The 26593-nt window shown below is 49.9% G+C and overlaps 1 protein-coding gene across 1 annotated transcript in view; it reads right to left on the reverse strand.

Moving 5' to 3' along the window:
- Tars3 (threonyl-tRNA synthetase 3) overlaps positions 1–26593 on the reverse strand; it is a 165003-nt gene that overhangs the window by 14361 nt on the left and 124049 nt on the right. Inside the window, exons 9-12 of the mRNA XM_032893460.1 lie at positions 16239–16385; positions 14850–14948; positions 3905–4071; positions 1915–2077 (exon numbers count right to left, since the gene is read on the reverse strand). Of these exons, the coding sequence (XP_032749351.1) occupies positions 1915–2077; positions 3905–4071; positions 14850–14948; positions 16239–16385 (576 nt within the window). The remainder of the gene's footprint in view (positions 1–1914; positions 2078–3904; positions 4072–14849; positions 14949–16238; positions 16386–26593) is intronic.

The raw sequence follows: 26593 nt of genomic DNA on the forward strand, positions 1-26593 counted from the left end.
CTGAGAGCCCCTAGGGGGAGTTGGTAATGGCTTCTTCCTCTTCAGTCTTCTTTAAGGTCCTGTCTAGAATCTTTTTTGGTGTTTGCAGAATTCATCAGTTAAATCAGCATTGGACTGAAACTTTCTTTGTAGGGAGGTTTTAGTTATCAGTTTAATTTCCGAGAAGTTAAATATCAAGTTTAACTTCTACTTGGATAAAGACTGGTAGTTTGCATTTTTCAAAGACTTGTCTACTATACTTGACACATCCATTGCCATGTTATCATAAATATCCCGGAAGTGTGTGACTTTGGACTTCAGCTTCGTCAAAAGGCCTGGTCGCTTCCTAACTAAATCTTTAGATGTGATCTATTTATTTGCTGGTTTGATAAAGCCTTTTGTAGTGACAAAGCTATGTGCCTTATCCCCGAGCGCCTTCAGAATTTGTCCCAATGACACCTCTCATTCCCACTGCTGGAAACTGTTGTTCCCTCCGTTTGACTAAAAGCTTACCCACTTGGTCGATCCTCTCAGAGAACCGGCTTTGGGCTTGGTTGGCGCTCTTTTACTTTTCTGTTTCAGTGAGTTTTGTCTTAAAGATTTCCATGTTAACTCTATTCCTGTGGCAACTTAAAGGGAGGGCAGGCTTCTTGGGGTCATTGTTTCTGACCCTAATCGGTTGACTCTGCTGCTTCTGGAACTGTGCCAGTCAGAGCATCCTGGTGAGGAGCCCACAGTAGAACACGGCTGCTTCACCACTTGACTTCTGGAACAGGGTCAGGGTTCCAAGAGCTCCTTCCAGGGTATACCCCGTGACCTAACCTCTTCCAAAAGGCTCCATTTCCCAAGGTTTCCACCACCTCCCAGGGGTAAGCCTTCAGTAACAAATTTTAGGAGGGGTCTAAGAATCAGTCAGTAAGGCTTACACTTCCACATCATAGTTCATCAATGAGGGAAGTCATGGCAGGGACCTGGAGGCAGGAACTGAAACAGGGCGTGGAGGGTGCTGTTTCCTGGCTTGCTCCTCACACAAGCCTGCTTTCTGACAGCCTCAGGACCATCATCCCACAGATTGCTCTGTCCACAGTGAGGCAGGCCTTCCTACCAATCATCAATCAGGAAAACACACCACAGGCTTGCCTACAGGCCAGTCTGGTACGGTCATTTTCTCAGGTAAGGCCCCCTCATCCAAACTGACTCAGGCTTGTGACAAGGTGACATAAAAACTAGACAACACACTCCTTGTCACTTCATTTTCTCTCTTCGGCTTGCACCAGATATAGTTGGCTCCTTCCCCTTTTCTAGTTTCCTAAGTAGAAGTTGGGATGCTGTGATTATCCATGTAGACATCATTTTATGTAATTTGTAGTGCATATGTTTTCAGTTGTATTGTATATTTTCTAATTTTGTTTTGGATTTCCCCTTTAATCTATGGGTCATTTACAAGTGTGTTGTTTAGTTCCCAAATAGATTTCTGATACCGGCTTTGACAGTAATTTCAGCAGTCAAGAAGCATTGCATTTTATCAAATCCTTAAAAGTTCCCAAGGCTTGTACAGGGCAGCATGTCTTGACACACATCCCATGGGCTGCTGTTCCACAATGGCAGTCACGCCAAACAGTCTGTAGTGTTTGACAGTCACCTCTGCATGACAACTTTAACTTTAAACGGAAAGATAACAATGTAAATTCCAGGCAATACATTGAAAACAAACGGCACAAGCTCCCATAAAATACCTCACACATGGAACTTGAGTCTATAAAATAAGTGAGGGAGAACAATAGACCTTGTGCCAGGAAATGACCAATGTCTTAACCAGAGAATCAGCAAAGATTTTGCTCCACCGGTGTGCAGAGATACGGGCACACCTCCCATGTCATAGCCGCGGGAAGGGACTAAGGTCTGAGTGTGCAGACTCTCCCTGTCCTTACTTACCTGCTCCACCATGCAGAAGATATGGGCATCATCCTGCTGGAAGCGCCTCACTCGGGTTAAGCCGGTTAAAGTCCCTGACAGTTCGTTTCTGTGAAGAACGCCAAAGTCGGCAAATCTAACAGGCATTTCCCTCCAGGATCGCGGGCGGTGTGCAAACATTAAACTAGAAAAGACACGGGAACAAACGGATTTTACAGGATGGACAGAAAGCTGATCATCTAAACACTATGAATCTATATATCTTTTTGCCGTTAGGGATCAAACCTTTTGTACCCCACAGTGAGGATGTGCCACATATAACTGGCAACCCTCGCCTCCTTCTGTTTCTGAGATGGTGACCCCGACAGCATAATACATGGTTCTGTTGTTATAAATGACCTCCACCTGTATGTCCTTGTGCTCCTCTGAGCTCCACAAGGAAACAGGCTTTGTCCTAACGACTTCTAGCACCAGGCATGAAAAATGCTCAGCTAAGGATCTTGGCAGAATGAGAGATTAGTTTTCCACAGAAAACACTCTGGCTGTCTTGTCTCACCGCCGTCAAGCACTGTGTGGCCAGCTGCTTATTCTGAGGCAGGAAGATACACAACTGCTTTCTCTGCTCTCACACAGCCTTCCTTAGGGTTGAGACCACACGCTGCAGCTTGAAGAGTCCTTACTGGGAAAGGATCCTGAGAGATTAATACTGCCTCTGAGGATGTGGGCACAAGCTGGGCCCCATTTTGTTTGGAGAGGATGGAGATTATCCACAGCCTGCTTTGACAACAGTAGAGTTACAAACAATTCTAATTTTTTCATCTTTCCTTAAAAAGGAAGAAGGCTGCCCTGAATGTCCAGAGATGTGTTTTAATAGCTGACTTCTAATGCCAATTTACTAGAAATTGTATATGCTACTAAGAAAAAAACTGTAAGTTCAGGAGTGTGTGTGTGTGTGTGTGTGTGTGTGTGTGTGAGAGAGAGAGAGAGAGTGTTCACTTCTATGTGTAAAACACATTTACCTTAAAAGGTTAAATTTGCATGCCAACTTTATAATAATTATAACCTCTCATAGACTTCAGAACAGCATTGATGTTGTAGGACATATCTTTATTTTAGGTGCCACTAAGAAAGAAAACGTTTTGTGTGTGTGTGTGTGTGTGTGTGTGTGTGTGTGTGTGTGTGTGTGTGTGGTATGTACGTACACATGTGTGGGTGCATATGCCCAGGAGTAACATGTGGAGCCAGAGGTTGATAATGTCAGGTGTCTTCTTTTATCAGCCCAGCTTATTTGATGTTTATTAGTTTTTAAGAACAGAGATCTCAAGGAGACTGTAGCTCAATGATTGACCAGACTGCACTGCCCACAACTACCCCTTCCTTGTCCCAGAGCACTGAGATTCTTACAGGTATGTGTCACTATGCATTCATTTTTATGTTGATACTAGGAACACAAGCCCAGGACCTAGTGCTTGCACAGCAAGCACTTTACCCACTGGGCCATCTCCCCAGTCCCAGACAATAACTTTTGATTTATGTTGTGCTCTAATACTAACGTACCACCAATTCTCAGTTGTATCACAATTAAGAGACATTGAAATGTGTAGGAAAAGATATGCCCAGAATCATCCATCAGTCAGGGCGTTGTCTTATTATAATCATCCAAACAGTGCCATAAGAATTAAATATCTTATGAATATGTATATTTGAAATATAATTAGGAAGACAAATATAATGATCTGTAAAGTCAACGCACACTATTACCCTTTTGAGAAGCATGGCTAACATTCCATGCTTGCCCAAGACCAGGCACATTTGAAAAAGGAGCTCTGTTCTCTAGAACTAAGTAACACGGTCACATTCTCTAGACTGAAAAGGCACAGTCATATGATTAGCAGCTTCCACTCTGCCCATTACAGAAAATCGCTTGTCAAAAGCTAAGCAGCAACATGACCAGCGGATTCCGATGAGGCACTGTGTGCATGGGCAGGGTCCCTTCATGTTCAATACTCACCAGTGCCCTGGACAGTTCATGGGTTTGAGGGCGAAAGTGTCCTTTTCAATGTCAAAGGTGAACATGTTGTTACTGTAATGCTGCCAATGGCCTGAAGTTTCCCAGAGCTTACTGTTGTACATGTTAGGAGAGAGCACTTCTGTGAAGTTACGCTTGTGATATTCCTCCTTGAAGAAAAACAGGGTTGGTGTTTATTAGGGTGAAAGCATAATTCCGGGCAGACCGATACTATATTAAAATTTAAGGTCATGTCTTCTATTAATTCATGTTTCCTCGGGTTCGGGTGACAGGTTTACAAGTGGCAATTCTGTGGATTATGAACAAAAAGGGTGCATATTTGTAGTAAAAATATATTAGTATATTTATTTCACAGCACACCAGAGGACTACCCTTTGGATACAAAGTATCCCCTATAAGGCTTATGTGCTGCACGTTTGGTCCACAGCTGGTGTGTGGGAGCATTGAGAGATGATGGGGCTGTGAGCGCTCGGACGTCAGCAGCGGATTAATTCACTCTTGCATTCCATTTGATGGTACTGGGAGGAGGTGAAGGAAATGTTCAGAGGTGGGACCTATCTGGAAGTAGATCCCTGGGATGTCTCCTTGGGTCTGGGTCTTCTGAATCTGGCCCCCTGCATCTCTCTTTCTTCTGTTCCTGACTGTTTGGAGGTGAGTGGCTTTGATGCCCTCCTTCCATGATGCCCTGCCTTAGTACAGCCTTCAAACAGCAGAGCAAGCCAACAGTGGATGACACCTCTGACGCTGTGAGCCTTGGTGAATCCTTCCTCTTTTAAACTGTTTCAGTTTCTTACAGAAAAAATATCAAACTGATCCCAGTAGTATAGGAACAAATGTTTCAATGCTTTCTAACTTAGGGACTGAAATTCGATACATAGTGTCGCATTTCACCATAACTAAAAATTTGAAAAATATTCTATGTTCTTAACAAAGGATAGCACTTTTTCTCCTATGATTTAGAAGACCTAAAAGTTTTATAATTTGTAAGTACAAATGCCATGCTTCATGTTATACTATTGATCCATTTAATTTTCAGTGGAAACAATACTGAGAATTTTAATTTGTGGCACATTAATTAGTTAGCATCTACTAAGTCAGAGGGGTTTCCCTCAGTTACTAGCAGCTTCCTTCATTAAATCCATAGGAGATAGGAGAGGAGATCTCCCCAAGTATTTTTTTTTCGGAGCTGAGGACTGAACCCAGGGCCTTGCGCTTGCTAGGCAAGTGCTCTACCACTGAGCCAAATCCCCAACCCCCTCCCCAAGTATTTTTAAAGTTTTACTTCTACTTTCAAATTTCAACATATCAATTTGGTTGATTATTACTTAGATACTCTTAAATTACTTGTAAATAATTTAATGAATACATGGCACAAATCTAGACCACCATACTTCAAACAAGCTAAGCATATTTCTCCCAAATTGCCAAACCAAACCAAACCAAACCAACTAAAAACCCCGCTTTAATGGTAGAAAGAGCGGTCCCTGCTGCTTTTCAGGAGAGCACCTTTCCCAGTGTGATGGCCAATATCCTGTACCTCAGCTACCCAGCAGAGCATTTACTCCTCCTTCATGCATCTAAATTAGAAATTCTTGACAAAGTTAGACAGCATATGAATGGTGGTGATTATTCGATGGTTATGACAGATGGTTCTATACATTCAGATCAAGAATGATGTTGGGATTGAAGGGTCTGTGTGTACATGCACATGTGTGTACTGTGTTTATTAGAGAGCTCTTCTAAAACTGAGCTAAGGAGAGGTTAAAACATGTATCCATGCATCACATTAGATATTAAATGTTTTTAAGGCATTTAGGAATCATGTCAAACTGTTCCTGAATAAACTTTCGTGTTCTCTCCTCAAATTCACAAGCTGAAACCTTAATTCTAAAAGATGGCATTAAGAAGTGAGGTCTGAGGCAGCTGATTGGACCATCGAGGTATTAAGAAATCAGCATCCCTATCTAAGGGACCCCTGGCATCCTTCTGTCTTGTGACCTGAAGAAGGTAGCAGTCCGCAGACCAGAAGCAGACCCTCAACAGGCCTGAGTGTGTTGGGACGCTGAGTCTTCTAATCCTTGGTCTGTGAGACTCTAAATCTCTAGGATATTATTATTACCACACAAGACAAACTAAGATATTTTCCTAAGAGGCGAAGCATTAGTAGATACCACATTTATTTAGGGATGAAGCTTTTATTGTCGTTTAGACAGGGTTTCACTAAGAAGCCCAGAATAGTCCTCAAATTCATATATCTTCCTTGCCTTGGCCTCCCAGATTTGTCCCATTATGCCTGAAAGTCAACAGATACTACATTTTTAATACAACACATATACATATGTAACATACACACACACATTGTAACACACTAATATCTAATCACATATAGGTAGAGCAAATTAGAAATGATACCAACGAATACATCCCAATGAAAGCAATATGACCGTCGACTGCATCTTTTCCTATAGGTTTGAACTTTCAAAAGGAAAAGTTGAGGGAAAATATGTCAGAGAGTATGCTATCAATTTCTCAAAAGCAAAGAAGGCAATCACTGGGGAGGAGCAAGCAGTGCTCATGGCTCAGATGTCTTAGGCTTTTCTGCGGCTGTGATGAAACACCACTATCAAAAGCAAGGTGGGGAGGAAGGGTTTACTTGGCTCTCACTTCCACATCACAGTCCGTCACTGAGGAAGTCAGGACAGGAACTCAAACACAGCAGGAACCTGGAGGCAGGAGCTGATGCAGAAGCCAGCGGAGGGGTGCTGCTTCCTGGCTTGCTCCTCATGCCTTGTTCACCCTGCTTTCTTATAAACCCAGGACCACCAAGCCCAGGGATGGCCCCATCAACAATGGACTGGGCCCTCCCCTATCAATAATTAATTAAGAAAATTAATTACTACAGTCTTTCCTACAGCCCTATCTTTTGGGCTGTATCATTTTCTTAATTGAGAGGTTCCTGCCTCTCAGATGACTTAGCCTGTGCCAAGATGACAGAAAACTATCCAGCATACCAGCACTGCCTATGATCCAGCAGTGTGCACCGCCATCTTGTCTCCTGAGGAATTGGATGAATATTGATAGCTGACTGAGTGTTGTGGACCACATTTGCCCCCTGAAGTATCTGTCATATCTCTCGACCCGTGCCTAGTGACCTGTCTCTTGAAAACATCTCAGTGATCCCTAGGTATCAGTACCAGTGAAAAGGTCTTCACATATTCTCTTATAACCAAAGCTAAAGCAATTCTACACCAATAACTCCTTCACAAAGTCCCAGTAAAATAGCCATAAAATGTGTGTGTGTGTGTGTGTGTGTGTGTGTGTGTGTGTGTATGTGTGTGTGTGTTGTAAATGCCCACTTGTGTGTGCATCCCCACACCAGTAGTGGCTGAAACCACAATTCAGATGTGGAATAAGCCTGCACTAAGATGATCACGGGATGACACAATGGTTGATGAGTCTGAGGACTGCCATCCAAGCAAAGGAAGAAGAGGATGCTGACAGGCAGGAGGGATGCTGGCGTGGGTCATGCTCACGGACACCTCCTTCCGACTCAGATCCATCTGCTATGGTGGCTAATTCTTTGTCAGCCTGACTCCACTAAGGGGTGCTACTTTGGGGTGCATCAGAGAAAGTGTCTGTGGATGAGATAGATGAATTGGTAGATTGATTATGCAGACCAGGATGTGAATGGCCATCATACAACCCACTGGGTATGTGAAAAGGACAAAACGGTGAAGGAAGGAGATGTGCGTCTGTTGGTCCTGGCTGTCTGTGAAGCTGGTATAGGCCAGCCATCTGCCCTTGGACTTGGGTTTACATCATTACCCCTCTCAGCAACAACTCCACACCGTGAGCTTCCTCCTCTGCGTATCCCATTGTTCGGTTTCTCTGGTGAACCCTGACTAGTACTTCTCTCCTGACTCCTGGCTGAGTCTGAACACTGAGAAACTGAAGATTCTGAGGTCAGCAGAGGGAAGGAAGCTGGAGCACTTGGCCTCCTTCCCTGCTCCTTCTCTGTCTTGAGTTTCTGCTGGTCCTGATGTTGTTCTCTACTTAAGTTCTATTCCATGGCTTTCAGCTTTCTGGGTCTCACAACCTCCTCCAACCGAACAGTGAGGACAAAGCTACCCCCTCGGTCATCCTTTTGTGCTCCGCCATCCCTCTTTAATCCCTGCTGACTAGACAATCTCCTGTATCGGTATTCCTTTCACTAGATTCTTTTTAGCTGAACCGTTGAGTGCATCCCTCAGGACCCTCTCTGCATGGAAACAAAGTATCCTGAGACTTTACACACCTAAAAAGAAATCTGGCTGACTCTGTAAAGAAAGAGGAGGCCAGGGGTCTCTAGGTGAGTTAGTCTGATGATAAGAGCTTCTCCTCCTCTCCTATAAGGTCCCTAGTCATGCTTTGATGAGTCAGGCATATCTGGAAACTCAAAACACATGACCAACAAGATTCACAAAGGGTTCCTCCTCTGTAACTGGAAGGAATGGGAAAATAATAATCACTAAGAATGGAAAATGGTGTTTTCTTTTAAACTTTAACCTAATTTGCCATGAGAACCTGAAATGACTCTTTCTAGATACTTGCCAAAGTAAACGAGAAATGCTCATTCAGAAACTTGTACATAAATATTTATAGCAAATTATTTAGTTGCCCAAAACCTGAAAACAAATGTCTAATTGACCTTCAACTGGGAAGAAGATAAATAAGGTGTGGTGTGTCTGAACAGTGGAATGCCACTCGGCAGTGAAGGAGCAGACCTGAAAAACCTAGGCAGATACATTAAGCAAAATATGTCACTTTCAAAAGGTCATACAGTTATAATCCCACTTATTCACCGAAAGTTTATGGACAGAGAATGAATCCACTGAGTTTGACTAAGATGGAGGGCGGGTGGGTGAGTGCAACTCAGATGGGTAGCAAGAAGAGATCGCTGGAGATGATGAAACTGTTCTATATCCTGATGCTGTGGGGGTAAGACAGTTCTGCACAGTATCAAAACTGCACACCTCACTGCGTGAAACTGTAAAACAAAAAGGTAAGGAGGATAAGGGAAGAGGCGGTGGATGGATGCAAGGGAGAATTGTACAGAAGGGACATTGCATCACTGCCTATGCAGGATCCATTGTCTTCACAGCTGGCAGTCAACATAAACAAACCCAAGTCATCTTACCTCCCAGTGCTGGAGTTTCCCCTGTGTCTGGAAGCATCTGCCCACCCAGCCCACCTGGCTGCCTACATGATCTTCCACAGAAGCACAGCTCTGGCTCGGAGGGAACAGGCCCTGCCCACACGGCTTCCGCAGAGGCTCTCTGTAAGTCCCACCACATGTCCCTAGCTCCCTGCCCTCACCTGGGCAGACAAGAACCAAAGGCTGTTGCTACTGGACTGGCGGTTGGTCCGAGAGGCATCTTTCATCTCCCAAATAGTGACTCACAAAAATAGAGGCCCACAAAGGAGAGCGCAGAAAAATGAAGGCAGGAGCAGGCAAACGCAGGAGAGTGAACTGCACAGTACTCCTCTGACTAAAGGTACAGTGTAAGTAAAGAAACAGACAGGAAGAAGACAAAAGAGATACTATGTAAATGACAGCATATGGGAGCTGCTTTGCTTATAATTAATAATAATATATACTTTCGGAAAGTCTATAAAAGGTCAAATATCCTTTGATTTCACTTCACTTCTGAGCAATGTCTGAAGGTAGAGTAGTGGTGCTAGCCACTGGGGAGGGAAGAGGAAGGTCAATTTTTAGTGAGTATGTCATTTCAATTTGGGTTCATGACAAAACCCCGAGCAGTGTAAGTTTTATAAGAGGAAAGGAAGTCTGCTGTTGGCTGGTGATGGTCGTACACCAATATAAGCAAGCTCAGTGAGAAGAAGCCAGAAGCTTAGAGCATCTTAATCGTCAATATCAATGCTATGTATATTTTACCACAAAACAACGTTACTGAGGTAGGACTTACATGCAAGGAAGTTCACCAGTTCTAAGTATATAATTCAATAATGCTTGGATGTTACTCTCTCACCCAGGACCTTATTCCTTTTAGACAAAGTGTGGTCTATTGGACAAACGTGATGTCCAGGCTCTTACAAGCTGGTACTTTCTGTCGCTAATTAGAAGGTTGAGAACACCCCATTGCAGGTTACTGGGTAGAAATACCTTTCCATTTCTCTGTGATACACAGCTAGGGGAAGAATTGACTGGTTATATTGTTACCCAATCCGAAGAGGTGATTGGTTTCACTGTGTTAGCTACTTGCTTAGTTTTTAGGGAGATTGCCAAACTGGGCTAGCAAGATGGCTCAGTGAGTAAAAGCTCTTGTCAGATAAGTCTGCTGACCTCGGTTTCACTGCTAATGACCATTTAAAAAAAATCTGGAAGCAGTAGTGAACTTCTGTAATCCCAGCATACCTACAATAAGGTGCAGGCTGGAGAACTGGCCCAGGGCTTGGGGACCAGATAACCCAGAGTCCAGAGTACAGCTGGAAAAGAGTAGCTTGGGGGTTTTAATAGGTATGGCTCCCACAGTCTCGTGTGTTTGAATGCTTGGCCCACAGGTCGTGGCACTATTAGGTGGACCGGCCTTGTTGGAGTAGATGTGGCCTTGGGAGGAAGTGTGTTACTGCAGGGGCAGGCTTTGAGGTCTCCTATGATCTAACCATGCCCAGTGTGGCACACAGTCTCCTTCTGCTGCCTGCGAATCAAGACATAGAACTCTCAGCTCCTTCTCTAGCACCACATCTGCCTGTGTGCTGCCATGTTTCCCACCATGATGATAATGGACTAAACCTCTGAACCTGTAACCTATAAGTCCCCAAGCCAAGCATTGAAAAATAAATAAACACACGGGGCTGGAGAGATGGCTCAGCCGTTAAAAGCACTGATTGCCCTTCCAGAGGTTCTGAGTTCAATTCCCAGCAACCACATGGTGGCTCACAACCTTTTGTCATAGGATCTGATGCCCTCTTCTGACATGCAGGTGTACATAGAGCATTCCTATACATAAAATAAATAAAGCTTTAAAAAGTTAAAAAAGAAAAACTTACCCAAAATAAAATTATACTGAGCCAGCTGTGCATTCCGTATTTTCTTATTTAGTGTACAACTGTCATCTACTCCAGAACTGAGCCATGCTTCATTCCCTAAAGAAGGGCACATACGCTCACAACTCAAGCCAGGACAGAGGAAGATTGATGAGAGAAATGAAAGCCGAAGAGAAGGTCATATCAAAGCTATTTTCCTCACCAGGAGGGAACAGGAGACAGGAACAACTGACCAGGTAAACTTGGCTATTTACTTGACTCAAGAGTAAACACAGAGGGAATTGCCACTCTTAGCCCAACAGAAAATGGCCTCTTTAAGGAATTTGGCTCCTCTCTTTGACCCCAGTCTCTCTGAAAGTGGGGTAAATAGCAAGCCATCAATTTGGTGGTGAACTTCGGCATGGCTGACTCCATTTGACTTGGAGGCATAGCCCAAACTACAGTCTTGTGATTTGTATTTACCAAAAGTGAGCAGTTATGTGCACTAAAGAACATTCATGGTGGACAGTGTATATCATCTCTAAACTAGATGTGATCTAAATTCCTACAGGAGAATGGACTATCATGTATTGGACTTACAAAATGGAGCATCTGAAGTAACACCACAACCCCTATCATACCACCATGATTAACTCTCAGAGACAATGTTGGAAAACCCAGCAAAACAAAACAAGTGCTGTGTGATTCTACTTGCATGAAGCTTACAGCAGGCAAAGCTAATCTGTGTTGATATTAGCATAGGGAAAACCAGGTTGGGGCAGGGACAGTAGGGAGACATCAGAATCTCTACAGCTGATCTCCCATCAAGCACTTCCTACCTTCCCCTGCCCTTTCTGAAAGAAACTGTCTACCGTATCCTTTTCCTCCATCATCTTTTCATAATGTGGGGTAAGAGGAGGTGGCCAGGATGTGTATCTTCTGTTCACAGATCTGAAGACAGAGAGGGAATATACTCGCTCCCAAGGACCCTCATCTGCACTTGGACCAGACCTTATGGGACACTCACTGGTGTGTCATCCAAATGAGACTTGGAATAGTTTGCTCCCCAGTGGCAGAACAGAGGAGAGAGGCAGACTAAATTATTTTGGAGCTCATGAGTGACACAGACTCATCAGCCTGTACAATGGAGACATAGACCCATATCTTTCCAACAGAATTAAAGCAAACTACATTGACCAAATTAGACCATGGCCAAAAGTAGCTTGGAGAGAAAAGAGTTAATCTGATCTTATAACTCTCAGGCCATATAGTCCATCACCAAAGGGAGTCAGGGCAGGAACTTAGAGGTAGGAACTGAAGCAGAGGCCGTGAAGGAGTGCTGCTTACTGGCTTGCTCAGCCTGCTTTCTTATAGAACCTAAGACCTGCCCAGGGATGGCACCATTCACTGTAGGCTGGGCCCTCCCTCCCACATCAATCATCAACCAAGAAAATGCCCACAACAGGCTAATCTGAAGGAGGCATTTTCTCTGGGATTCCCTCTTCCCAGATGACTCCAGCTTGGTCAAGTAGATAGATAGATAGATAGATAGATAGATAGATAGATAGATAGATAGATAGATAGATAGATAGATCAGGACACCACATAATAATCATTGTCCATCGTGGCAGAGGGTAAACACCCACGGGAAGTCAGCATCATTCTCTACAGTTATTCTATACATTGTATATGGCACACAACTGAAAAATTATTAGGGGAGAAAAGAATTAAAATGACATGACTGAAAACTAGGATTAAAACTAGCTAGGGTTTCTGGGCATCCTGGCACTTGCTGTAACCTCAGCACTGGGGCCCTGGAGCAGGAAAATCAGGAATCCAGAGATCCTTGGACACATAACAAGTTCAAGGTTGGCCTGGGCTACTTGAGCCCCGTTTAAAAAAAAATAAAGCAAAGAGAAAACACACATAAGGAAGTAGCTGAGGTCATTGGAAGTTCTTTTATGCACCATAAAGCCAATTACTTCATACAAGGGTATCTGGGAATTTAAGGGGCTCAGCCCTTACCTGAGCATTTGAGACCACTGGGGTTGTATATTTAAATGCTTTCCAATGCACCAACCCATACAATCAGGCTCTGACCTGATCATCAGCCATGACTCTCTCGTATCTATAAAAGATAAAGAGCCCTGTAAGGCCACCATAAAGGCTTTCTGTTTACTCTCCACCGTCCATACCTAACCTGGAGCTTCAGCTCAAGACAACAGCAGTGAGCGCTCACCGTCACCCACTAGTGTCCTTCAGTCACTCTTCAGGCCTCACTCCCCTGCCACTGTTCTACTGCCTCACAGCAGCTGCCATTAATGTTAAGGAAGACAGGCTGGGAGCTACTCCAACAGAGGTCTCCCTCCACCTCCAGAGGTACAGCGCAAGGAGGGAAGGAAGAGAAGGAAGAGCTGCAGCCACAGGGATGACCCAGAACATTTGATGGATGCCCCTTTTCTCAGGAAGCTCCTGAAGAAAGCCATCCCTTGGATAAGAGTTAGGGAGAAATGAGCACAAGGAAGATGAGCTCAGAAAAGAAGGATTGCGGCATCTGAGACACTAAGATAGTAACCAGGGTGAAGAAAAGCAGCAGGGGGAGGAGCTAAGGAAGACATCACAAGAATCTGAACATGGAGATAGGTCTGCAGAGAGGGGACAGATGGGAAGAATAAGTTTACTGTGCCATGGAGCCTCTGCAGATAAGCTATAGGGAACACAGCAGCCTCTGGACAGGGTCTGAGAACATCAGTACACGGAAACCAGGCAGCTAAACACCTCACCCGCTGCTGGGTATGTCCTGAGAAGTGCACTGAAGAGCATTTCATTGTGGAACATGAGAGTCCCCACACAGACTAAGAGAGCCACAGGAACCGAATCCTATGGGACGATAAGGCTGCCCACTACAGCCTGTACAACGCACTCTTAAAGGATCACTCGTGTTTATTGAAGGACAGCAACCATGGGAAGCCCAGGAGGAAGAGGCCTGAGCTGGGGAGGTTTCTGTCATTTCCTGGTCAGGGCCAGGTTCTGGTTAACCCTCAGGGAAGTGGAAGAGTGTCAGCAGAACGGCAAAGGTGATGAGGATGATGGCCACATCTGGGCCCAGAAGGCCTGCATTGAGGCCAAGCCTGTGAGGGTGCCCCTAGTCCACATGTGGGTCATTGTGCGTGTGTTTGTGTGTTGCATGAGAAGCGCCCCAGCATGAGAAGCGGATCTGTTGGCCCACGCATGACATGAGTACCCTGGTGGACAGTGTGTGTGTGTGTGTGTGTGTGTGTGTGTGTGTGTGTGTGTGTGTGTGTGTGTGTGTGTAGGAGATTTGAGTTGCCCACACCTGGGACTCAACTCTACAGGATGAATACATGACAGATATAGATGAGCTTTTCTTGATGGAAACACCACACAATTACAGTTACACCCTACAAAGCTGTAACTATCTTGGGAAAGCCTAAACAGTTCCAGCAGTTCCAGTGGCACACCTCTGAACAGTATCTCCATGGTCCTAACCCTGCAACACTAACCCACATTCAACCACGGGGCATCAGACACAGCTACATTCCACTCCTGGAGATGTCGGATATCCAGTCGCTTGTAGTGAGCACAAGGCGGCAGAGCAGTTAGCCGTCTTTGAGAAGCAGTGCCTCTCAGAGCAGCATTCTCTGTGATGGAAGATCTGCAGCCGGCAGATCGTTAAGGTTCCACATCCTTAGAGACTTTAAGACAAGGCCCGTGTTTTATGAAATTCAAGAAACCAACTCCATGTCGTTAGCATTTTGCTTTTAGTTCTAAAATTCTTATATTACCAAAATTTAAGGGAAACGCTACTGTTGATGAGCAAAGATAGTAAGAAGTAGAAGGCAGACGAATAAGAACGAAATGTTTTTAGGACGGAACTTACTCGTATGAAATCCATAAGTGTATTGTAAATGAACGCTCCTCTTGGGAGGAAAAAACAGCTTCCAGGACTCAGATCATGGAAGAAGAAAAGCTCTTGTTCCTAGGCGGAAAGAGGAATTAATTGTATTTCAAATTCCATCTCTTGCTTAATGTGTGTCATACCCCAAGTGGCCGTCATAAAATGTCACGTCACTTCATCCCTCTCTCATCCATTGCCAGGCCTCCCAGGTCCCTCAGTGTCTGTTTAGATCTATAGTGTGTGCAAAACGATGGCACATGTAAAGCTATTAATCATATTTACGACTTAGCCTTGAACTTGGTTTTTCTGTTATCTTTTGTTATTCACTACTAATTTTTTTGAAGGTTTTTTTTTTATTATTATTATTAACTTGAGTATTTCTTATATACATTTGAATGTTATTCCCTTTCCTGGTTTCGGGCAAACATCCCCTCCCCTCCCCTTCCTATGGGTGTTCCCCTCCACCCCTCCCCCATTGCTGCCCTCTCCCCAACAGTCTAGTTCACTAGGGGTTCAGTCTTAGCAGGACCCAGGGCTTCCCCTTCCACTGGTGCTCTTACTAGGATATTCATTGCAACCTCTTCAGGGTCAGAGTCCAGGGTCCAGTCCATGTATAGTCTTTGGGTAGTGGCTTAGTCCCCTGGAAGCTCTGGTTGGTTGGCATTGCTGTACATATGGTCTCGGCTCCTTCAAGCTCTTCCAGTTCTTTCTCTGATTCCTTCAACAGGGGTCCTGTTCTCAGTTCAGTGGTTTCCTGCTGGCATCGCCTCTGTATTTGCTGTACACTACTAATTTTTTTAGTATAAATCTGCAGCTTATTGGTTAAGTGTTCTTCATACATTTAGAGTCTAGGTCTCACATGGGGGCAACACAACAAGGTGAGAAAGAAAGGTCCATTGCAGAAGGCAGGCCTCAAGGGATGTGAGCCTTCTGTGCCCTGTGACCCCTAAGAGCGCCCTGTGCACAGGGTGTCTCCTAGCAACCCTGCCACCTACTCCTCAAGACAGATGCAGATGGCTTTGTAAATGAACGCTTTGTCCACCGTGTGGCACGGCTGGATCCTGGCAGGATGGAGAACAGGTCTTAGGGCCACCTACTTTCAAGTCTTACTCTCGTTGTCCACAGACCGCTGCCTCTTGGATAAGAAGCACGTCATCGAGTAAGAACGAAGTCTAATAATAACTTATACCATGATAAAAATAAACTCTCACAAAAAGATTTCTAGATTCTGGCCAAAGATGGAGAACGGAAACTGGTTAGACGTCAACTCAAGCGTGTGGGCATGGAAGACATCGGTAGCCAGCAGTGAGCATCTGTGCGGTGCGGCTGCAGCAGACAACGGCTCATCTGTGGGATGAGGGCGGGGCGTACCTTCCCGATTTTCCTGTGGTCCCGGCTCCTGGCCTCCTCTTGGAATTTTTCCCAGTCTCTCATCATTTTGCTGTCAGGAAAGGATATGCCGTAGACCCTCTGCAATGTTTCCATCTCAGGGTTCCCTTCCCAATATGTTGAGGAGTTCTAAACATCAACAAGAGACTGATTTAAAAATAAAAACCAAACGTTTAGCAGTAACACCATTCTTCAACATCTTCGCAGGCTTTCTATTGTAATACCCACAATGCTTAGCTACAGATGTCTGCATAGTGTTTGGAAGAGTCTTAAAAGGAGTCCAAATTATAACACTGACCACCAAATTGGGTAAAGTCTGCTGTGGATTCTAGGAGTGAAAGTGGCAGGAGTGGGGAGGAGAGAAGATTGAGGAGCAGCTGTGATCACCAAGCTGGAACCAGAGAAGGCAAGAGGTTCATGCTGTGCCTCTGACCTATGGCTTGTGGTGAGGAGCATCAGTAGGAGATGTGTAACTAAGATCTCCAGAGACAAAGGTCCAGAAAGGTCAGGCCTCAGAGTCAGCCCCATTCCCTGTCACTGTCAGCACGGTGCTCACACTCAGAGTCAGCCCCATTCCCTGTCACTGTCAGCACGGTGCTCACACTCAGTCAGCCCCATTCCCTGTCACTGTCAGCACGGTGCTCACACTCAGAGTCAGCCCCATTCCCTGTCACTGTCAGCACGGTGCTCACACTCAGTCAGCCCCATTCCCTGTCACTGTCAGCACGGTGCTCACACTCAGTCAGCCCCATTCCCTGTCACTGTCAGCACGGTGCTCACACTCAGTCAGCCCCATTCCCTGTCACTGTCAGCACGGTGCTCACACTCAGTCAGCCCCATTCCCTGTCACTGTCAGCACGGTGCTCACACTCAGTCAGCCCCATTCCCTGTCACTGTCAGCACGGTGCTCACACTCAGTCAGCCCCATTCCCTGTCACTGTCAGCACGGTGCTCACACTAAGAGTCAGCCCCATTCCCTGTCACTGTCAGCATGGTGCTCACACTCAGTCAGCCCCATTCCCTGTCACTGTCAGCACGGTGCTCACACTCAGTCAGCCCCATTCCCTGTCACTGTCAGCACGGTGCTCACAGAGTCAGCCCCATTCCCTGTCACTGTCCAGCACGGTGCTCACACTCAGTCAGCCCCATTCCCTGTCACTGTCAGCACGGTGCTCACACTCAGTCAGCCCCATTCCCTGTCACTGTCAGCACGGTGCTCACACTCAGTCAGCCCCATTCCCTGTCACTGTCAGCACAGTGCTCACACTCAGTCAGCCCCATTCCCTGTCACTGTCAGCACAGTGCTCACAGAGTCAGCCCCATTCCCTGTCACTGTCAGCACGGTGCTCACACTCAGAGTCAGCCCCATTCCCTGTCACTGTCAGCACGGTGCTCACACTCAGTCAGCCCCATTCCCTGTCACTGTCAGCACGGTGCTCACACTCAGAGTCAGCCCCATTCCCTGTCACTGTCAGCACGGTGCTCACACTCAGTCAGCCCCATTCCCTGTCACTGTCAGCACGGTGCTCACACTCAGTCAGCCCCATTCCCTGTCACTGTCAGCACGGTGCTCACAGAGTCAGCCCCATTCCCTGTCACTGTCAGCACGGTGCTCACACTCAGTCAGCCCCATTCCCTGTCACTGTCAGCACGGTGCTCACACTCAGAGTCAGCCCCATTCCCTGTCACTGTCAGCACGGTGCTCACACTCAGTCAGCCCCATTCCCTGTCACTGTCAGCACGGTGCTCACACTCAGTCAGCCCCATTCCCTGTCACTGTCAGCACGGTGCTCACACTCAGTCAGCCCCATTCCCTGTCACTGTCAGCACGGTGCTCACACTCAGTCAGCCCCATTCCCTGTCACTGTCAGCACGGTGCTCACAGAGTCAGCCCCATTCCCTGTCACTGTCAGCACGGTGCTCACACTCAGTCACCCCCACTCCCTGTCACTGTCAGCACGGTGCTCACAATCAGAGTCAGCCCCATTCCCTGTCACTGTCAGCACGTGCTCACACTCAGTCAGCCCCATTCCCTGTCTCTGTCCGCACGGTGCTCACAGAGTCACCCCCATTCCCTGTCACTTTCAGCACAGTGCTCACACTCAGTCAGCCCCATTCCCTGTCACTGTCAGCACGGTGCTCACACTCAGTCAGCCCCATTCCCTGTCACTGTCAGCACGGTGCTCACACTCAGTCAGCCCCATTCCCTGTCACTGTCAGCACGGTGCTCACACTCAGTCAGCCCCATTCCCTGTCACTGTCAGCACGGTGCTCACAGAGTCAGCCCCATTCCCTGTCACTGTCAGCACGGTGCTCATACTCAGTCAGCCCCTTCCTCTGTCACTGTCAGCACGGTGCTCACAAAGGCAGCCCCACTCCCTGTCACTGTCAGCACGGTGCTCACACTCAGTCAGCCCCATTCCCTGTCACTGTCAGCACAGTGCTCACAGAGTCAGCCCCATTCCCTGTCACTGTCAGCACGGTGCTCACAGAGTCAGCCCCATTCCCTGTCACTGTCAGCACGGTGCTCACAGAGTCAGCCCCATTCCCTGTCACTGTCAGCACGGTGCTCACACTCAGTCAGCCCCATTCCCTGTCACTGTCAGCACGGTGCTCACACTCAGTCAGCCCCATTCCCTGTCACTGTCAGCACGGTGCTCACACTCAGTCAGCCCCATTCCCTGTCACTGTCAGCACGGTGCTCACACTCAGAGTCAGCCCCATTCCCTGTCACTGTCAGCACGGTGCTCACACTCAGTCAGCCCCATTCCCTGTCACTGTCAGCACGGTGCTCACAGAGTCAGCCCCATTCCCTGTCACTGTCAGCACGGTGCTCACACTCAGTCAGCCCCATTCCCTGTCACTGTCAGCACGGTGCTCACAGAGTCAGCCCCATTCCCTGTCACTGTCAGCACGGTGCTCACACTCAGAGTCAGCCCCATTCCCTGTCACTGTCAGCACGGTGCTCACACTCAGTCAGCCCCATTCCTGTCACTGTCAGCACGGTGCTCACCAGTCAGCCCCATTCCCTGTCACTGTCAGCACGGTGCTCACACTCAGTCAGCCCCATTCCCCTGTCACTGTCAGCACGTGCTCACACTCAGTCAGCCCCATTCCCTGTCACTGTCAGCACGTGCTCCTCAGTCAGCCCATTCCCTGTCACTGTCAGCACGGTGCTCACACTCAGTCAGCCCCATTCCCTGTCACTGTCAGCACGGTGCTCACACTCAGAGTCAGCCCCATTCCCTGTCACTGTCAGCACGGTGCTCACACTCAGTCAGCCCCATTCCCTGTCACTGTCAGCACGGTGCTCACACTCAGTCAGCCCCATTCCCTGTCACTGTCAGCACGGTGCTCACACTCACAGTCAGCCCCATTCCCTGTCACTGTCAGCACAGTGCTCACACTCAGTCAGCCCCATTCCCCTGTCACTGTCAGCACGGTGCTCACACTCAGTCAGCCCCATTCCCTGTCACTGTCAGCACGGTGCTCACACTCAGTCAGCCCCATTCCCTGTCACTGTCAGCACGTGCTCACACTCAGAGTCAGCCCATTCCCTGTCACTGTCAGCACGGTGCTCACCTCAGTCAGCCCCATTCCCTGTCACTGTCAACCACGTGCTCACACTCAGTCAGCCCCATTCCCTGTCACTGTCAGCACGGTGCTCACACTCAGTCAGCCCCATTCCCTGTCACTGTCAGCACAGTGCTCACACTCAGAGTCAGCCCCATTCCCTGTCACTGTCAGCACGGTGCTCACACTCAGTCAGCCCCATTCCCTGTCACTGTCAGCACGGTGCTCACTCTCAGTCAGCCCCACTCCCGTCACTCTGAGCGCACTGCTCTCACTCAGTGTCAGCCCCATTCCCTGTCACTGTCAGCACGGTGCTCACACTCAGTCAGCCCCATTCCCTGTCACTGTCAGCACGGTGCTCCTCAGTCAGCCCCATTCCCTGTCACTGTCAGCACGGTGCTCACCTCAATCAGCCCCATTCCCTGTCACTGTCAGCACGTGCTCACACCAGAGTCAGCCCCATTCCCTGTCACTGTCAGCACGGTGCTCACAGAGTCAGCCCCATTCCCTGTCACTGTCAGCACGGTGCTCCACTCAGTCAGCCCCATTCCCTGTCACTGTCAGCACGGTGCTCCGACTCAGTAAGCCCCATTCCCTGTCACTGTCAGCACGGTGCTCTGAGAGTCAGCCCCATTCCCTGTCACTGTCAGCACGGTGCTCACACTCAGAGTCAGCCCCATTCCCTGTCACTGTCAGCACGGTGCTCACAGAGTCAGCCCCATTCCCTGTCACTGTCAGCACAGTGCTCACACTCAGTCAGCCCCATTCCCTGTCACTGTCAGCACGGTGCTCACACTCAGTCAGCCCCATTCCCTGTCACTGTCAGCACGGTGCTCACACTCAGAGTCAGCCCCATTCCCTGTCACTGTCAGCACGGTGCTCACACTCAGTCAGCCCCATTCCCTGTCACTGTCAGCACGGTGCTCACAGAGTCAGCCCCATTCCCTGTCACTGTCAGCACGTGCTCACACTCAGTCAGCCCCATTCCCTGTCACTGTCAGCACGGTGCTCACACTCAGTCAGCCCCATTCCCTGTCACTGTCAGCGGTGCTCACACTCAGTCAGCCCCATTCCTGTCACTGTCAGCACGTGCTCACACTCAGAGTCAGCCCCATTCCTGTCACTGTCAGCACGGTGCTCACACTCAGTCAGCCCCATTCCTGTCACTGTCAACACGGTGCTCACACTCAGTCAGCCCCATTCCCTGTCACTGTCAGCACGGTGCTCACACTCAGTCAGCCCCACTCCCTGTCACTGTCAGCACGGTGCTCACACTCAGTCAGCCCCATTCCCTGTCACTGTCAGCACGGTGCTCACACTCAGTCAGCCCCATTCCCTGTCACTGTCAGCACGGTGCTCACACTCAGTCAGCCCCATTCCCTGTCACTGTCAGCACGGTGCTCACACTCACACAGCCCCATTCCCTGTCACTGTCAGCACGGTGCTCACAGAGTCAGCCCCATTCCCTGTCACTGTCAGCACGGTGCTCACACTCAGTCAGCCCCATTCCCTGTCACTGTCAGCACGGTGCTCACACTCAGTCAGCCCCATTCCCTGTCACTGTCAGCACGGTGCTCACACTCAGAGTCAGCCCCATTCCCTGTCACTGTCAGCACGGTGCTCACACTCAGTCAGCCCCATTCCCTGTCACTGTCAGCACGGTGCTCACACTCAGTCAGCCCCATTCCCTCTCACTGTCAGCACGGTGCTCACACAGCCCCATTCCCTGTCACTGTCAGCACGGTGCTCACACTCAGTCTCTGTCACTGTCAACACGGTGCTCACACTCAAGTCAGCCCCATTCCCTGTCACTGTCAGCACGGTGCTCACACTCAGTCAGCCCCATTCCCTGTCACTGTCAGCACGGTGCTCACACTCAGTCAGCCCCATTCCCTGTCACTGTCAGCACGCTGCTCACACTCAGTCAGACCCATTCCCTGTCACTGTCAGCACGTGCTCACACTCAGTCAGCCCCATTCCCTGTCACTGTCAGCACGGTGCTCACAGAGTCAGCCCCATTCCCTGTCACTGTCAGCACGGTGCTCACACTCAGTCAGCCCCATTCCCTGTCACTGTCACCACGGTGCTCACAATCAGAGTCAGCCCCATTCCCTGTCACTGTCAGCACGGTGCTCACACTCAGTCAGCCCCATTCCCTGTCACTGTCAGCACGGTGCTCACAGAGTCAGCCCCATTCCCTGTCACTGTCAGCACAGTGCTCACACTCAGTCAGCCCCATTCCCTGTCACTGTCAGCACGGTGCTCACACTCAGTCAGCCCCATTCCCTGTCACTGTCAGCACGGTGCTCACACTCCAGTCAGCCCCATTCCCTGTCACTGTCAGCACGGTGCTCACACTCAGTCAGCCCCATTCCCTGTCACTGTCCCAGCACGGTGCTCACAGAGTCAGCCCCATTCCCTGTCACTGTCAGCAGGTGCTCACACTCAGTCAGCCCCATTCCCTGTCACTGTCAGCACGGTGCTCCACAGAGTCAGCCCCATTCCCTGTCACTGTCAGCACGGTGCTCACACTCAGTCAGCCCCATTCCCTGTCACTGTCAGCACAGTGCTCACAGAGTCAGCCCATTCCCTGTCACTGTCAGCACGGTGCTCACAGAGTCAACCCCATTCCCTGTCACTGTCAACACGGTGCTCACAGAGTCAGCCCCATTCCCTGTCACTGTCAACACGTGCTCACTCAGTCAGCCCCATTCCCTGTCACTGTCAGCACGGTGCTCACACTCAGTCAGCCCCATTCCCTGTCACTGTCAGCACGGTGCTCACACTCAGTCAGCCCCATTCCCTGTCACTGTCAGCACGGTGCTCACACTCAGAGTCAGCCCCATTCCCTGTCACTGTCAGCACCCCATTCCCTGTGCTCACACTCAGTCAGCCCCATTCCCTGTCACTGTCAGCACGGTGCTCACAGAGTCAGCCCCCCATTCCCTGTCACTGTCAGCACGGTGCTCACTCAGTCAGCCCCATTCCCTGTCACTGTCAGCACGGTGCTCACAGAGTCAGCCCCATTCCCCTGTCACTGTCCAGCACGGTGCTCACACTCAGAGTCAGCCCCATTCCCTGTCACTGTCAGCACGGTGCTCACACTCAGTCAGCCCCATTCCCTGTCACTGTCAGCACGGTGCTCACACTCAGTCAGCCCCATTCCCTGTCACTGTCAGCACGGTGCTCACACTCAGTCAGCCCCATTCCCTGTCACTGTCAGCACGGTGCTCACACTCAGTCAGCCCCATTCCCTGTCACTGTCAGCACGGTGCTCACACTCAGAGTCAGCCCCATTCCCTGTCACTGTCAGCACGGTGCTCACACTCAGTCAGCCCCATTCCCTGTCACTGTCAGCACGGTGCTCACACTCAGAGTCAGCCCCATTCCCTGTCACTGTCAACACGGTGCTCACACTCAGTCAGCCCCATTCCCTGTCACTGTCAGCACGGTGCTCACACTCAGTCAGCCCCATTCCCTGTCACTGTCAGCAATGCTCACACTCAGAGTCAGCCCCCCATTCCCTGTCACTGTCAGCACGGTGCTCACACTCAGAGTCAGCCCCATTCCCTGTCACTGTCAGCACGGTGCTCACCTCAGTCAGCCCCATTCCCTGTCACTGTCAGCACGGTGCTCACACTCAGTCAGCCCCATTCCCCTGTCACTGTCAGCACGGTGCTCACACTCAGAGTCAGCCCCATTCCCTGTCCAGCACGGTGCCCACTCAGTCAGCCCCATTCCCTGTCACTGTCAGCACGTGCTCACACTCAGTCAGCCCCATTCCCTGTCACTGTCAGCACGTGCTCACACTCAGTCAGCCCCATTCCCTGTCACTGTCAGCACAGTGCTCACACTCAGTCAGCCCCATTCCCTGTCACTGTCAGCACGGTGCTCACACTGAGAGACCCCCTTTCTCTCTCACTGAGCGCAGGGCGCCCACTCAGTCAGCCCCATTCCCTGTCACTGTCAGCACGGTGCTCACAGAGTCAGCCCATTCCCTGTCACTGTCAGCACGGTGCTCACTCAGTCAGCCCCATTCCCTGTCACTGTCAGCACGGTGCTCCACCCAGTCAGCCCCATTCCTGTCACTGTCAGCACAGTGCTCACCTCAGTCAGCCCCATTCCCTGTCACTGTCAGCACGGTGCTCACACTCCAGTCAGCCCCATTCCCTGTCACTGTCAGCACGGTGCTCTCACAGAGTCAGCCCCATACCCTGTCACTGTCAGCACCCTGGTGCACGGTGCTCACACTCAGAGTCAGCCCCATTCCCTGTCACTGTCAGCACGGTGCTCACACTCAGTCAGCCCCATTCCCTGTCACTGTCAGCACGGTGCTCACACTCAGAGTCAGCCCCATTCCCTGTCACTGTCAGCACGGTGCTCATACTCAGTCAGCCCCATTCCCTGTCACTGTCAGCACGGTGCTCACACTCAGTCAGCCCCATTCCCTGTCACTGTCAGCACGGTGCTCACACTCAGTCAGCCCCATTCCCTGTCACTGTCAGCACGGTGCTCACACTCAGAGTCAGCCCCATTCCCTGTCACTGTCAGCACGGTGCTCACACTCAGTCAGCCCCATTCCCTGTCACTGTCAGCACGGTGCTCACAGAGTCAGCCCCATTCCCTGTCACTGTCAGCACGGTGCTCACACCAGTCAGCCCCATTCCCTGTCACTCAATCCCCATTCCCCTGTCACTGTCAGCACGGTGCTCACACTCAGTCAGCCCCATTCCCTGTCACTGTCAGCACGGTGCTCACACTCAGAGTCAGCCCCATTCCCTGTCACTGTCAGCACGTGCTCTCACACTCAGTCAGCCCCATTCCTGTCACTGTCAGCACGGTGCTCACACTCAGTCAGCCCCATTCCCTGTCACTGTCAGCACGGTGCTCACACTCAGTCAGCCCCATTCCCTGTCACTGTCAGCACGGTGCTCACACTCAGTCAGCCCCATTCCCTGTCACTGTCAGCACGGTGCTCACACTCAGTCAGCCCCATTCCCTGTCTCTGTCAGCACGGTGCTCACAGAGTCAGCCCCATTCCCTGTCACTGTCAGCACGGTGCTCACACTCAGTCAGCCCCATTCCCTGTCACTGTCAGCACGGTGCTCACACTCAGTCAGCCCCCATTCCCTGTCAGCACCCATTCCACTCAGTCACCCCATGTCACTGTATCAGCACGGTGCTCACACTCAGTCAGCCCCATTCCCTGTCACTGTCAGCACGGTGCTCACACTCAGTCAGCCCCATTCCCTGTCACTGTCAGCACGGTGCTCACACTCAGTCAGCCCCATTCCCTGTCACTGTCAGCACGGTGCTCACACTCAGACGCCCCCATTCCCTCTCGCTGTCAAGCACGGTGCTCACACTCAGTCAGCCCCATTCCCTGTCACTGTCAGCACGGTGCTCACACTCAGTCAGCCCCATTCCCTGTCACTGTCAGCACGGTGCTCACAGAGTCAGCCCCATTCCCTGTCACTGTCAGCACGGTGCTCACACTCAGTCACCCCCACTCGCTGTCACTCTCAGCCCGCAGCACACACTCCTCAGCCCCATTCCCTGTCACTGTCAGCACGGTGCACACACTCAGTCAGCCCCATTCCCTGTCACTGTCAGCACGGTGCTCACACTCAGTCAGCCCCATTCCCTGTCACTGTCAGCACGGTGCTCACAGAGTCAGCCCCATTCCCTGTCACTGTCAGCACGGTGCTCACACTCAGTCAGCCCCATTCCCTGTCACTGTCAGCACAGTGCTCACACTCAGAGTCAGCCCCATTCCCTGTCACTGTCAGCACGGTGCTCACACTCAGTCAGCCCCATTCCCTGTCACTGTCAGCACGGTGCTCACACTCAGTCAGCCCCATTCCCTGTCACTGTCAGCACGGTGCTCACACTCAGTCAGCCCCATTCCCTGTCACTGTCAGCACGGTGCTCACACTCAGTCAGCCCCATTCCCTGTCACTGTCAGCACGGTGCTCACACTCAGTCAGCCCCATTCCCTGTCACTGTCAGCACGGTGCTCACACTCAGTCAGCCCCATTCCCTGTCACTGTCAGCACGGTGCTCACACTCAGTCAGCCCCATTCCCTGTCACTGTCAGCACGTGCTCTCACCTAGTCAGCCCCATTCCCTGTCACTGTCAGCACGGTGCTCACACTCAGTCAGCCCCATTCCCCTGTCACTGTCAGCACGGTGCTCACACTCAGAGTCAGCCCCATTCCCTGTCACTGTCAGCACGGTGCTCACACTCAGTCAGCCCCATTCCCTGTCACTGTCAGCACGGTGCTCACACTCAGTCAGCCCCACTCCCTGTCACTGTCAGCCCGGTGCTCACACTCAGTGTCAGCCACACCCCGTCACTGTGTGCGCGGTGCTCTCACACAGTCAGCCCCATTCCCTGTCACTGTCAGCACGGTGCTCACACTCAGTCAGCCCCATTCCCCAATGTCACTGTCAGCACGGTGCTCACACTCAGAGTCAGCCCCATCCCTGTCACTGTCAGCACGGTGCTCAGAGTCAGCCCCCATTCCCGTCACTGTCAGCACACGTGCTCACACCTGGAGTCAGCCCCATTCTGCTCACTGTCAGCACGGTGCTCACAGAGTCAGCCCCACCCTCATCACTGTCAGCACGGTGCTCACACTCATCAGCCCCTATTCCCCTGTCACTGTCAGCACGGTGCTCACACCTCAATAGCCCCATTCCCTGTCACTGTCAGCACGTGCCCACACTCAGAGTCAGCCCCATTCCCTGTCACTGTCAGCACG

The sequence above is a fragment of the Rattus rattus genome, chromosome 2 (genome assembly GCF_011064425.1).
Source record: "Rattus rattus isolate New Zealand chromosome 2, Rrattus_CSIRO_v1, whole genome shotgun sequence".
Taxonomy (NCBI): Eukaryota; Metazoa; Chordata; class Mammalia; order Rodentia; family Muridae; genus Rattus; species Rattus rattus.